Below are 13,388 nucleotides of genomic sequence, written 5' to 3' on the forward strand. Positions count from 1 at the left end.
ACAGGGGCGCGGCACGCGGCTTTTGTACAGCAAATAACAAATTCATTGATTGGGACATAATAAGCTAAAAAGTAGACAGTTGTCAAAAGTCAAACTTTGTTTCACGTACGTGACCAGGCAAAATTTGTTCTTGTTTGACTTTAGTTTATGTTAGTGTTAGAAAGTTGTAAAACGGCGTTGTTTTGATCTCTAATTCGTTTCATTGGACAGCAGAGTCCACCAATTATACCATGCACCCACGTTACTCAATGTCACTTTCTCTGCCACAAGAAAAAAACAAAAAATAAAATAAATGGAAAAGACTCATTTTTAGTCAAATTGAGATTGAATGAAGAATAATTATATCCGATCATAAAATAATGTTTCCATTTTTGTGTGAATATAAATACATTTTATATAAAGAAATGAAATGAAATGCAGGTGCTTTCTGATGGATCAATGATGAGCATTTATTCAAGAAAAAAATGAAAATGGAGTCTTTCCTCATACTGGGGAGGATCAAGTTGATAATTGGAGATTTGAATCATTTGATTCTTGAAGAATCGCTATCTGGGTAGGGGAATTTTCTCAATTCTTTTTCACCTACCCTTTAGTTTCTTTCTTATGATGATGGCTTTTTGATGTGATCACGGTTTTGCTTACGTGGCATTAATCTGAAGATCTTGACTGTCATGTTGTATTGTTATCGGTTATCTTTCTGAGGTAAATTGTTGATCAGAGATTTGTATACATGCATACATACATACATACATACGCGTATCCAACTACAAATTACAGACTGTTGTTTGCCCATTATAGGGGAGAATTTTTTTTTTAATTATTATTTTTGTTGTTGTAATGAGGAATCGATGAATATGGATTTGTTGGATGTTGATGCATTATTGGGGTTTTCAAAAATAGTAGTCGTCCAGATTCTTAAGTTTTGAACTTCTGGGTATTGTGAATCTGGTGTTTTTGTTTGTAGGCTGCATTTCATTTCTAAAGAGTTGTGAGATTTTGGTCTTTTGGTTCAATGATTTTTGTAGAGTTTTTCTAGCTGAATTATACAAGTTTGGGGATAAATTTTGTTGTAAATGTTTGTTTGATGCTATAGATACAGTGTTTTATAGGAAGTCAATTTTGTCTTTTGGATTGAGGCAGATAAAGAGAGCTGCCTTAGTGGTGTCAAGGATCTCCAGTGCCTGTTGATCATTAAAATCTGGGTCTGGAGGGTTTGGCGGAAAAAGGTTTTGCTGCTGGCTGAGAATTTGATCTTGGTGTTGCTGCGAGGGGAATTGTTCATGGTTTTGAGGTGAATTTCTTAGGACGTGGTTTGTTAAGAGTATTGGATGAGCATATAATAATGAACGGGGCAGTAGAGACTGCTTGTAAATGGATGCCTCCAACAAGACATTCTCTGAACTAATCAGTATACTGAAATCATGGATTTCTTGGCGATCCGAGCCTTCTCATTTATCAAGGGATTTTTGGATGCCTGATCAGAGCTGTAGGGTATGCTACGAATGTGATTCCCAGTTCACAGTTTTTAATCGCAGACATCATTGCCGCCTCTGCGGTCGAGTCTTCTGCGGCCAGTGTACATCAAACTCAATTCCTGCCCCATCTGTTGACCCAAAGACTGCCCAGGAGCAGTGGGAGAAACTACGGGTATGTAATTATTGCTTCAAGCAATGGCAGCTGGGCGTAGCTACTCTTCATAATGGAACCCTGGTTCCCAAATTTGATATCTGTACTTCACCATCAGCAGAAAGTTTTGGCAGCACTAAATCTAGTGTCACTGCCAATTGTAGCAGCTTTACTCCTGGCTCAATGCCTTACTCTGTTGGGCCTTATCAACAAGTTCAACGTAATTCTGGTGTCAGCCCCCATCAATCATCAATAATGGGGACAAACTCGGACGGACAAGGCGATGTAGCATCAAGGTGCAATGACCTTCTTGCTGACATAGGTGAAACATCTCCAAACCAATTTGGATTTTCAATGAACAGGTTGGATTTTTGTCTGCTCTTAATTGCTTTGTAGAGCATTATAAATGTGCACAGCCTTGAGATGAACTTTTATTTACCAAAACATTAGTTATATTTTGGCACAATATAAATAACACTTTTACAATGTTTACGTTACGTGTTTGTAGAATGATAGCTTCAAGTATATGGTTAATTGTGCATTTTGGGATTGAAAGTTGACGCTCTTTGTGCTAGTTTCTGGGAGTGCTCTGTGAATCTTCAGATATCTCAAAATATGTAGGAGGAAAACTTTTGATAATTTGGTTTACGTTACAACCTGTGACTGTAAGTAACTAACATCAGGACCTTTACTGTGAGTTTAGTTGATAGATCCTGCAGAAGAAGGTGGTTCCTTATTATCTGCATATGGCCATTTTTTCCTAGGTGCTCATTTTGTATGGGCTTTTAGTTTAATGTTTCTATTCAGCGGCCATTGTTGTTGGCAAGATTTTAATTACTTCTTTCTTTTTGCCTTCATTTTTGTATCAGGAGCGATGAGGAGGAGGAATATGGTGTATATCGGTCTGATTCCGAAACAAGGCATTTCTATGGTCCACTTGAGTTTGATGACATGAGCAATGATGATGGATCACATAGAATTCATCTTGATCAAGATAATACTGCCACAAAATGTTTAAGCACCTCTCCTCTACTAAGCAGTTTTGAGGCTCAAGGCTTGGAAGGGATCTCGCAGCATGGAAAAAAAGATGAACTGGAAACTGGTGATGAATGTGAAGCATCTTGTTCTCTATATGCTGCAGAGAATGTCAGTGCTGGACCTGTGGATTTTGAGAATGATGGACTTCTCTGGCTCCCCCCTGAACCAGAAGATGAAGAAGATGAGAGGGAAGCTGGTCTTTTTGATGACGACGACGATGATGATGCTGGTGATGCTACAGGAGAGTGGGGATATTTGCGCACCTCAAGCAGTTTTGGGAGTGGGGAGACCCGCAACAAGGATAAGTCAAGTGAGGAGCACAAGAAGGCCATGAAGAATGTGGTTGACGGCCATTTTAGGGCTTTGGTAGCTCAGTTATTACAGGTTGAGAACCTTTCCATTGGAGATGAAGATGATGAAGAGAGCTGGTTGGAGATCATTACATCTTTGTCTTGGGAAGCTGCTACCCTACTAAAGCCAGATATGAGCAAAGGTGGAGGGATGGACCCCGGTGGTTATGTTAAAGTAAAATGCATAGCTTCTGGACGTCGTTGTGAGAGGTAAATGGTAGAAAGTAGATTTCTGTATAAATGAATATGCTGCTCTGTTACACATCCTGAAGTGTGTGCTCTTCAGTGTTATATGATATAATGTTCCATATTTGCGCCTTTCTTTTCTTTGGTTAATCCTGTGAACAATTGTAGCATTATGGTTGCTAGAAGCTAAATTCCTTGTTGGTTAGTTTTAGTTACTTGATTGTATTAACTTATGGAAGAATCTAAGAATTTTGTGCAAAAATAACTTATTGTGTGAATAATTTTTTTAAAACATTAATTATATGATTTCTAGACCTGTATTTTAATGGTTTCTTTACCTGGGGCTATATTCATGAGCATCATAGTCAAAGAATTTCCCTTTATTACTGGAAGTCTGGAACACAATGAGATTTACATGGGAGCTAAAATTTCAAAATAAGTGAATTCTTTCACGGTCAACTCTGACCATCTTCTATTCATGAGCCTTTTCCCCTCTTATATAAGAAAGTAGAAATAGACATACATTTCTTTTTATTTCTCTTACAAGCTATGATTTATCTGCTAAGTTTATACAACTGTCCCGGAGAAGAAAAGGGTTATTTTCCTGTTAAAGAATTTTGTCCCTGGTGTTTATGCTCTGATAGAATATAAACCACTACTTGTTAGAGCTAACTAGTCATTCCTCCAGTTCTTTCAGGTTTAGTATGCCTATTAACTACAACAGTGGACTAAAGACATGTATGTTATTTTGTTGTAGTCCCTTAAGAATTTTTTTCTAATATATATTTTGATTCTTTTCTTTTAGTATGGTGGTCAAGGGAGTTGTTTGTAAGAAAAATGTTGCTCATCGACGGATGGCATCAAAGATGGAGAAACCTCGCCTATTGATCCTTGGAGGGGCCCTCGAGTACCAGCGTGTTTCTAACCTATTATCAAGTTTTGATACTCTGCTGCAGCAGGTTGTGCTTTTTAGTTCTTTTTTTCTCTCATTGGTCTGTGGCTTACTGGTTTCTCTACACGAGCAGGAACAAATATGTTTTTCTTCCCTGCTTTTTCTTTTTTTTCGTTTGTTTCTTATAGTATTATATCCTTGTCTAGGAAATGGACCATTTGAAGATGGCAGTGGCAAAGATAGAAGCGCACCACCCTGACGTTCTTCTGGTGGAGAAATCAGTATCTCGTTTTGCACAGGAGTACCTTCTTGCAAAAAACGTATCACTTGTGCTCAATACTAGGAGGCCACTTCTAGAACGGATATCTCGATGCACAGGCGCGCAAATAGTTCCTTCAATTGATCATATTTCTTCCCCAAAGTTGGGTTACTGTGAGAAGTTTCATGTGGAGAGGTTTCTGGAAGATCTTGGTTCTGCTGGGCAGGGTGGAAAGAAATTGGTGAAGACATTGATGTTCTTTGAAGGATGCCCAAAGCCACTTGGCTGTACTGTAAGTTGTCAAACTAACACCCGTTCCAAGCAATACCTCTCCCTCCTCCCCCAAGTAAATAGAAACGGTAAAAATAAATGGCTCACTCAAATTCATTTTATAAAAAGTTGGTAAGATTTAGAGTTAAAAACAAACTCTTATATGGCTCATGGACAGAATAGTTGTATGGAAATCCAAACAGGATAGCTATTAGGTACTCTGTCACCTCTTGGGGACCTTGTGGCTTGTGCAAGAAAAATTAATTGGAAATTTTTGGGGATGATTCAAGAAATTCCTTTTAAGCCCATAGGCAAAACTCTCAACAGGATGCATTTATGCTGAGTGTGTTTGCTTTGCTTTTTGAGACACCATAGTAATCACTTGAATACCTTGTGAGTGGTTTAAGAAAACTATCACAAGGGTTTTATTAAAAGCTATTGTTTTAACTGTTTCAGATTTTACTGAGAGGTGCTAACGGGGATGAGCTGAAGAAAGTGAAACATGTAGTTCAATATGGGATTTTTGCAGCTTACCACTTGGCAGTTGAGACATCTTTTCTCGCCGATGAAGGGGCCTCTCTACCTGAACTACCAATGCCTGCTCCAAGCATTGTGGTGCCAGATAAATCATCAAGCATTGAGAGGTCTATATCAACTGTACCTGGTTTCACTGTCCCAGCCAGTGAAAATTCTCCAGGACCTCAGCCTGGTCCTGAACATAAGAGATCTCACAGTGTACCATTTTCAGATCTGGCCTCATCAACTGGCATTGGTTCTATTGTCAAATTGGAAAAGTCACTGCTGCCTTCTTTATCTAATGGTGACAGCTTGCAGTCCACAGAACCTACTTCAAGTTTAACCAATTCAACTGTTTCTTTCTCTCCTGTTCCTTCATCAAGGAAAGTTATTTCAGATTCTTTCCACACTGAGCCTTTGTCTCACCATGAGGATAAAAATGAAACAGCTTCTAACGAAACTTTGGTGAAAGATGCTTCTGCAGCCAACAATCGCCAGGCTGCCAAAAATGATCATCATGGTGTTGATGGCCTTGGGCCCTTGGATGCTTTAGATCAGGGCATTGTTGTGAATAATTCCCAGAATAATAGTGGTTTTGTAATTGCAAATCAGACAGGTGATTCAAAGGTGTCATCTACCCAACAGGATAGTAATAATTATCCCGAGGAGCCAAAACTTCTAAAAGAAGAGTTTCCTCCATCACCTTCAGACCATCAGAGTATTTTGGTCTCCTTATCTTCCCGATGTGTGTGGAAAGGAACCGTCTGTGAAAGATCCCATCTCTTTCGAATCAAATACTACGGCAGTTTTGATAAACCCTTGGGACGGTTTCTGAGGGACCACTTATTCGATCAGGTAAGTTAACTCTTTCTCACATATGTATATATAACAGTTTACAGAAGCTTCAGTGACACATTCAGCAACTCAGAAATGCCTAATATTTTGTCAGAATTATCGATGCCGTTCTTGTGATATGCCTTCAGAAGCACATGTTCATTGTTATACTCATCGGCAGGGCACCCTCACTATATCTGTTAAGAAACTACCAGAAATACTCTTACCAGGTGAAAGGGAGGGAAAAATCTGGATGTGGCACAGATGCCTTCAATGTCCACGGATTAATGGTTTCCCTCCAGCTACCCGAAGAGTAATAATGTCTGATGCTGCTTGGGGCCTATCTTTTGGAAAATTTTTGGAGCTTAGCTTTTCAAACCATGCAGCTGCAAGCAGAGTGGCAAGCTGTGGCCACTCTCTACATAGAGATTGTCTTCGTTTCTATGGGTAATTATCACCAGCTCTCCTATTGATATGTTTGGTAATAATTTCTTATATGATTGGAGTATTAACAATAGATGGTTCCGCCCATGGAAGAATATAAAAGGCTTGGAATTTATAAATCATCTTGATCCAAAGAGTTATCTCCCGACACATTCTAGATGTTGTGGTGTTGTTGGTTTGAGTTGAAATTAATTTTGTTATTAACCTTTTTTGGTTATGTTGAGTGCTGGTTGGATAATGTCAGCCAATGTTTGGGACCTGAGTAGGAACTTTATTGTATTGTCGATATTACAAGGATGTAGATTGGTACGGAGCTGATAAGAAAGAGAATCATTAGGGATAATGTTCTTTTTTTCGATTTATGTTTATATGTAAACGTCTCCCCCTCTCTTTTCTCACTGCTTTTCCTTTTACAGTTTCGGAAAAATGGTTGCTTGTTTTCGGTATGCATCAATTGATGTTCATTCTGTCTATCTTCCTCCCCACAAACTTGATTTCATAAACGAGTATCAGGAGTGGATACAGAAAGAAGCAGATGAGGTAACAATGATCACACTTTTGATTTTCTTACATTCCCTTTTCGATTCACTGCATTTGAGTGATTCAATGTATGGTTATTTACAGGTTGTTTCCCAGGCAGAGCTCCTATTCTCTGAAGTACTAAACAATCTGAGTCCAATTTTGGATAAAAAAGTTGGTCCTGAATTAAGACACCAAATTGTAGAACTTGAAGGAATGTTACAAAGGGAGAAGGCAGAATTTGAGGTGAGGCTGGTTCTAGATGTTAAATTTTACTGTCCTAACAACCTATGTTTTATGCCTACATGCATTACCATTACATTTATGTATACCACAAAAATCACATACTAATTTTTGACTGGTCAATAATTGGCGTGAAATTTTTTTCAATGTGATTGACAAAATATCATTTGCTTGCCACAAATTCTGTCTTTTCTAGAGATATATCATATGTTCTTTGGCCCTCAGAAGGAAATTTAATTTAAATTCTGCCTTTTCTAGATGTCTATAAACTACAATTGATGAGAAAATTGAGTTATACTTCATTTTCAGCTTTTTATACTATTTCTGCTGATTGCTCTTGACAATTATTTAGGAATCAGTCCAAAAAGCTTTGAGCAGAGAAGCGTCGAAGGGCCAACCTGTTATTGACATTCTTGAGATCAATCGATTACGAAGGCAGTTACTTTTCCAATCTTTTTTGTGGGATCACCGCCTAGTTTATGCTGCCAATTTGGATATCGACAGCAATGGTTTGAAAAGTGAAATATCAAAACAAGGTGAAAAAATCCCAACAAGTGGTGAGAAGGTTGTCCAAATGAATGTGCTTGCCATGCCTGAAACAGGCTCATCTTTTTATGATTCTCTTCTTGCTGATGCAAAACTTGATAAGAGCTCTGATCGGGAAGAAGGAGGTGATAGCAGCACTACTTTGTCAGATGGATTTCTCCAAGAAACAATCATGGGTCAAGATTCTAATCTTTTGGAAAATGACCAAGGTAATATTTCTGCTAGCATTAGCTTCTGTGAACAATCTGGTTCTTTGGAATCTGAGGTGAATGTACGTAGGACCCTGTCTGAGGGGCAGGTGCCCATAGTTGCTAATTTGTCGGATACCCTTGAGGCTGCTTGGATGGGTGAAAATTACCAAGTAAATAATACTTATGGACTTTCTGATTCACCATTGGTAGATTCTTCAACAGTGGCAGTTATGACTGAAGGATTGGATTTGGAGGACCACAAGGAAGTCCAAACTGGGGCCAAGGTTACCCAATCTCTTTCACCTGCTCTGTCCAGCAAAGGCCCTGATAATATGGAAGAGCCAGTAGCCTGGTTTCGGATGCCTTTCTTAAACTTCTACCATTCATTAAACAAGAACTTTTTGTCAAGTTCTCAGAAGCTTGATACAATGAGTGGGTACAATCCAATTTATTTCTCATCCTTTCGAGATTCAGAACTGAAAGGGGGTGCTCGACTGTTTCTACCCGTGGGTGTTAATGACACTGTGGTTCCTGTTTATGATGATGAGCCCACGAGTATTATAGCATATGCTCTTGTTTCAACTGAATATCATGTCGGACTAATGGTTGATGATGGGGAAAAAACCAAAGAAGGTGGAGATGTTATGTCTTCCTTTTCTTTATCTGATTCAGTAAATCTACAGTCACATCTCTCTGCTGACGAGTTGACTCTTGATCTTTACAGAAGTCTTGGTTCAACGGATGAAAGCATTTTATCCTTGTCTGGATCTCGTAGCTCTCTTATCTTGGACCCACTGTCATATACAAAAGCTTTCCATCCAAAAGTGTCTTTTAAAGATGATGGTCCACTTGGTCAGGTGAAATATTCTGTAACTTGTTATTATGCACGCCGGTTTGAAGCATTAAGGAAGATATGTTGTCCATCAGAGCTGGATTATGTGAGGTCTCTTAGTCGGTGTAAGAAGTGGGGTGCCAAGGGTGGCAAAAGTAATGTTTTCTTTGCCAAAACCTTGGATGATCGGTTTATCATTAAACAAGTCACAAAGACAGAGCTGGAGTCATTTATAAAATTTGCCCCTGAATATTTTAAATATTTGTCTGAATCTATCAGCACAGGAAGTCCAACGTGCCTGGCAAAGATTCTGGGAATCTATCAGGTGCCAATCCTCTGGCCCTTAAAAGCTGCGTACGCTAATTTTTCAGATTCATCTAGATTAACTTGAAAAACTGCGTAGTCTATTTATCAGTTCAAAAGATGGCAATGTTACTGTTATGGTTTTAATCATGAATTGGCCCATATGCTATTTGAAGAATACCTCTTTGTTTGAGTAACATTGATGTCTACTCAACCCAATAGAAAATTTATTAAGTTGCTAACTCCAGAGCATATCTTGTTTGCTTCTATTGTAAACGTTCTAAGATTTTGTCAGAAATGGAGCAGAAAAGAAGCTTAAAAAGAAGTGACTGAACTTGGGAAGCTCCTGCCTATTTTGTTTGCCTAGATTTCATCATCTTAGCTAGACTTATTCTTAATTTCTGCCAATTATTTTTAATTAGAAAAGCTGTACAGTAGTTATTCAAAGGATTTTTAAGTAACAATCTCAGGTCCAGTGCTTCATTGTTATTGTGACATCCCTAACAAAAACAAATTCCAAATGGTATCACCATTTAATGCATTACGCTATCTGGAACTTATTTTATCCTAATTTTTTGCTTCATGTTTGAAAGGTTACAACAAAGCATCTAAAAGGAGGGAGAGAATCAAAGATGGATGTTCTGGTCATGGAGAATCTTCTGTTTTCAAGGAGTGTGACACAGCTTTATGATCTTAAAGGATCTTCACGTTCACGGTATAATCCTGATTCAAGTGGGAGCAACAAGGTTCTGCTAGACCAGAATTTGATTGAAGCAATGCCAACTTCCCCAATTTTTGTGGGAAACAAGGCAAAGCGCCTATTGGAGAGAGCTGTCTGGAATGATACTGCTTTTCTTGCTGTAAGTTTTTTATCTATATGTTGCAGGATTTAAAATGGGAGAGAGAGAGCCCTTGCAATTTGTTTTGATTTTATTTTATTTTATTTTTTCAACTGGTGCTTTGCAGTCAATTGATGTAATGGATTATTCATTACTGGTTGGAGTGGACGAAGAGAATCATCAGTTAGTTCTAGGGATCATTGATTTTATGAGGCAGTATACATGGGATAAGCATCTTGAAACATGGGTCAAGGCATCGGGTATCCTTGGCGGGCCAAAGAATGCATCACCAACTGTAATTTCACCAAAGCAATATAAAAAGAGGTTCAGGAAAGCAATGACTACTTACTTTTTGATGGTTCCAGATCAATGGTTCCCTCTGTCTACCGTTCCAAGCAAGTTGCAGGCTGAATTTTGCGAAGACACACAAATGGGAACTGGTTAGATTAATACAGTGACTTCATATGCTTGTACATTCCGGTATGTAGTTGGGTAATCAGCCCTACCCTTTTTCCTTCCCCGTTCATATTATTTATTTTTCATAGTCCAATTCTTTTCTTTTTTCTATATCTATAGGAATTCATTTGTATGTTTATTAAAACAAGAAAATTCATTATTATTTGGTAGGATGTAAAGATAAAGGCTAGTAAAGCCACATAAATGTCTCAGTGGTTTAATATCCGTAACCTCGCCATGAAATTTTTGTAGAAAACATTTACTTATTGTAAGTAGCATTTGAACCCACATGTACATTTACTGAATTCTTGTCCTATATTGGAATATATTAGATTTTCATGTTCATTGCCAAAATTATCTCCACTTACTCTTTTTTTTTCTGGGATTTTATTTTTTTATGTTTCTGGTTTTAATTGGAAAGTTGGCAGCGCTGCTTGTGATTTGAATATAATAATTACCCACATGCCAGGATGAATATGCTTTTTTTATTTAGGCTGGTTTTTTCAGAAAGAAATTTTCATTTGCATAGATCATTAGAATATATGCTTTTTTTTTTATTTAGGCTGGTTTTTTCAGAAAGAAATTTTCATTTGCATAGATCATTAGAATATATGGACTCCATCTCTGCAAGGATCGCAGCTGAAGCATGCAAGCACAGAAGGATGAAGTAATAGTTCCCTTCTGGGTTTAAAGTGACTTTAATGTGCTTGTTATTGGCATGTAATGTGAGAGCTGTCCTGTTACTTTCCCCCAAATATATTGTGCTTCAACTGAATTTGTCCTTGAGAGATGACGCTGTCACATAGGTTTTAATCAAGACCACATGAAGATTGATATATTCTCTAGAAAAAGCAACAAGTTCATATTTAATTTGCTGAAATGTGTGATTTGAGTTTTATCCGAACATTTAATGTCAGCAAATTTTTAAAGAATCTAGTTGAGTCAATTAAATTTTACATTATCTGCATAATCAAGGATTATTAGCCTAGCAACTATCACCCTTTAATTCTAGCAAAAGAGGTAAGAGGAAATGCTCGAAGGGTACAAATTATAAAAGAACTGAATTCAGACCGGTACCTGTAAAATATAAGTGGGAAGTGCTTCAATTCAATGGAGAACAAAAGCTTTTTATGCTTCCCCATATATGCTATGTTTAAAGGAACTCTATTTACATGATGCTTCATGTTATTTAAAGTACATTTTATAAAGTTCAGCAGTTTAATGGCTTTACACAGCGACTAAAAGAATGTGTTAAAGCCATTCCAGTTGATGTCTTCTTGTACAGCAACACCACCTTTGCCAGCATTGTTACACTCACCACCACTATCATTAACAATTTCATGCCATCTTTGCAGAAGAATATTCATGATCTCAACATCCCTAAATTCAGCAATTTGACAAGATTCAATTGAGTAGAAAAAAAGAAACTCCTTTTAGTATATGGTAGATTATGCAACTTGTGACAAGTAATATACCTTGGATGAAATGTTGCCCTTGGAATCTGTTGATGAAAACGAGGGCCTTCATCATATCCTTCACAAATCATCTCCCCATTTTCATCTCTATAACAAATTATACCTTCAAAGTGATCCTCAAAAGCCTGCTAAGGCCAACAAGAAATGTTAAACATCATAAATTCACCAACCCTCTTGATCCTTTAATAACTTGGAAACTTTGGAACTAAAGTTGAACCAATTGGGTCGTGTTGCATAGCAATGATTCTTTGCCACAGTGATAAGAAACATGAAAGCAAAAGATGTTGATTGAAATTAATGATCAGTAAGAAGAAAAAAAAGTAAGTAATTAGTGTTGACCTTGGTTTTGAAGGAGGATCTGAGCTTAATTGTAGCTGCTTTCTTGAATGAAACTAATTGAGTTTGTTTAAGCACAGTTTTTGCACCAAAAGCAGATTTTTGGATACTGATATATGGAGCTGAAGAACATGCTGTTGCCATTGATCTCATGCTACCAAAAGATGAAGAATGAAGAAAAAGAAATTTGTTGTTATTGCTTGCTAGGTGGGGAATAATATTATTAATGGCTTTGTAGTTACAAGTTCACAGTGACTTGAAATGAATATAATATTCAATTATTGATGTGCATTGTCTTATCATATTGCATTATATTTTGTTAAAAATAGGAAGTGGCCCCACCTGGCTTATCTTCTACCTGTTGATGCTGGTGAAACTTAAGCCATCTTTTCTGTTCGCTCATCAATATCTTTTAGAACTATTTGTTGGTGGGTCTATTCGCACTCTCATATTAAGCAATCCCTTTGACTGTCTCCATGATATTTCTTTTGGGAGTAAAAACAAGCGCCCCATATGTTGTTGATCACGAGTGCAGGGATATTAGTGTTAATTGGAATTCAAATATAATCTTATTTACATCTCTAGCTTTCAATCAATCAACTTTCTCTAATTCAAGCTACATTTGCTTTTTTCTAAAAGAATTTCTTATCGGTCATTATCAACTCTCATTAAAGATAATGATTCTTATTGTTAAAGTCAATAGCTCAAACGTGACTCCCTCATCATCCTATGAGCAGGAATTGCTTCTCACACATTAATTAATCTCTTTTCGGATTGATTTATGCATATATTCTTATATTGGAAACATATTAATATTTATTAATTCTGCACCTAAAGCATTTTCTAATCTGTACTACTTGTTATATTATTGATTAATCAATGTAGCTTAAGGTTATAAAACTCCATCATTAGTCTTGAAATCTTCTTCAAAGAATTTGAGGTATTAAAATATCATAAATATGCGGCCCTTTGGAACTGTTAGGCCATGCTTATGCAAGCACAAACATATATACTACTATATTTTGCCCGGTATTTTTACTAAGGTTACCTATCATATCAATGGCCTTTGAGGTACATATCAGGGATCAAATTACATCCACGACGAGAAGACACGAACCTCATCATTTACTATAATAATGTTATGTATACAAAGTTTGTGCCTCATCATTTATTATAATAATATCATGTATATAAAATTTATACTCTTTTAACTTATACGACATATAACTTGAT

At 37.1% G+C, this 13,388-nt stretch overlaps 2 protein-coding genes across 7 annotated transcripts; one reads left to right on the forward strand and one right to left on the reverse strand.

Moving 5' to 3' along the window:
* The first annotated feature begins 228 nt into the window (after positions 1–228).
* LOC102621815 (1-phosphatidylinositol-3-phosphate 5-kinase FAB1B) lies at positions 229–10,698 on the forward strand. 6 transcript variants are annotated; one of them, XM_052444343.1, is made up of 12 exons: positions 233–702; positions 1,141–1,988; positions 2,496–3,224; positions 4,006–4,159; positions 4,299–4,643; positions 5,078–5,992; positions 6,087–6,418; positions 6,832–6,955; positions 7,040–7,180; positions 7,530–9,071; positions 9,643–9,909; positions 10,016–10,698. In XM_052444343.1, the coding sequence occupies exons 2-12, from the start codon at positions 1,372–1,374 to the stop codon at positions 10,331–10,333; spliced, it is 5,484 nt and encodes a 1,827-aa protein (XP_052300303.1). In that variant the 5' UTR covers positions 233–702; positions 1,141–1,371; the 3' UTR covers positions 10,334–10,698. The 6 variants fall into 6 exon arrangements, with proteins under 6 accessions (XP_052300306.1, XP_052300303.1, XP_052300304.1 ...); XM_052444344.1 differs by having other exon boundaries at positions 233–553; positions 1,100–1,988; XM_052444345.1 differs by having other exon boundaries at positions 233–553; positions 1,110–1,988.
* A 720-nt stretch (positions 10,699–11,418) lies between these two features.
* LOC102621516 (uncharacterized) lies at positions 11,419–12,418 on the reverse strand. Its single transcript, XM_006465745.3, has 3 exons — positions 12,159–12,418; positions 11,820–11,944; positions 11,419–11,724 (listed from the first exon to the last, which is right to left on the reverse strand). Exons 1-3 carry the CDS (start codon positions 12,306–12,308, stop codon positions 11,583–11,585), a joined length of 417 nt encoding a protein of 138 aa, XP_006465808.2. The 5' UTR covers positions 12,309–12,418; the 3' UTR covers positions 11,419–11,582.
* Between the last annotated feature and the right edge of the window lie 970 nt (positions 12,419–13,388).

The sequence above is a fragment of the Citrus sinensis genome, chromosome 7 (assembly GCF_022201045.2).
Source record: "Citrus sinensis cultivar Valencia sweet orange chromosome 7, DVS_A1.0, whole genome shotgun sequence".
Lineage (NCBI taxonomy): Eukaryota > Viridiplantae > Streptophyta > Magnoliopsida > Sapindales > Rutaceae > Citrus > Citrus sinensis.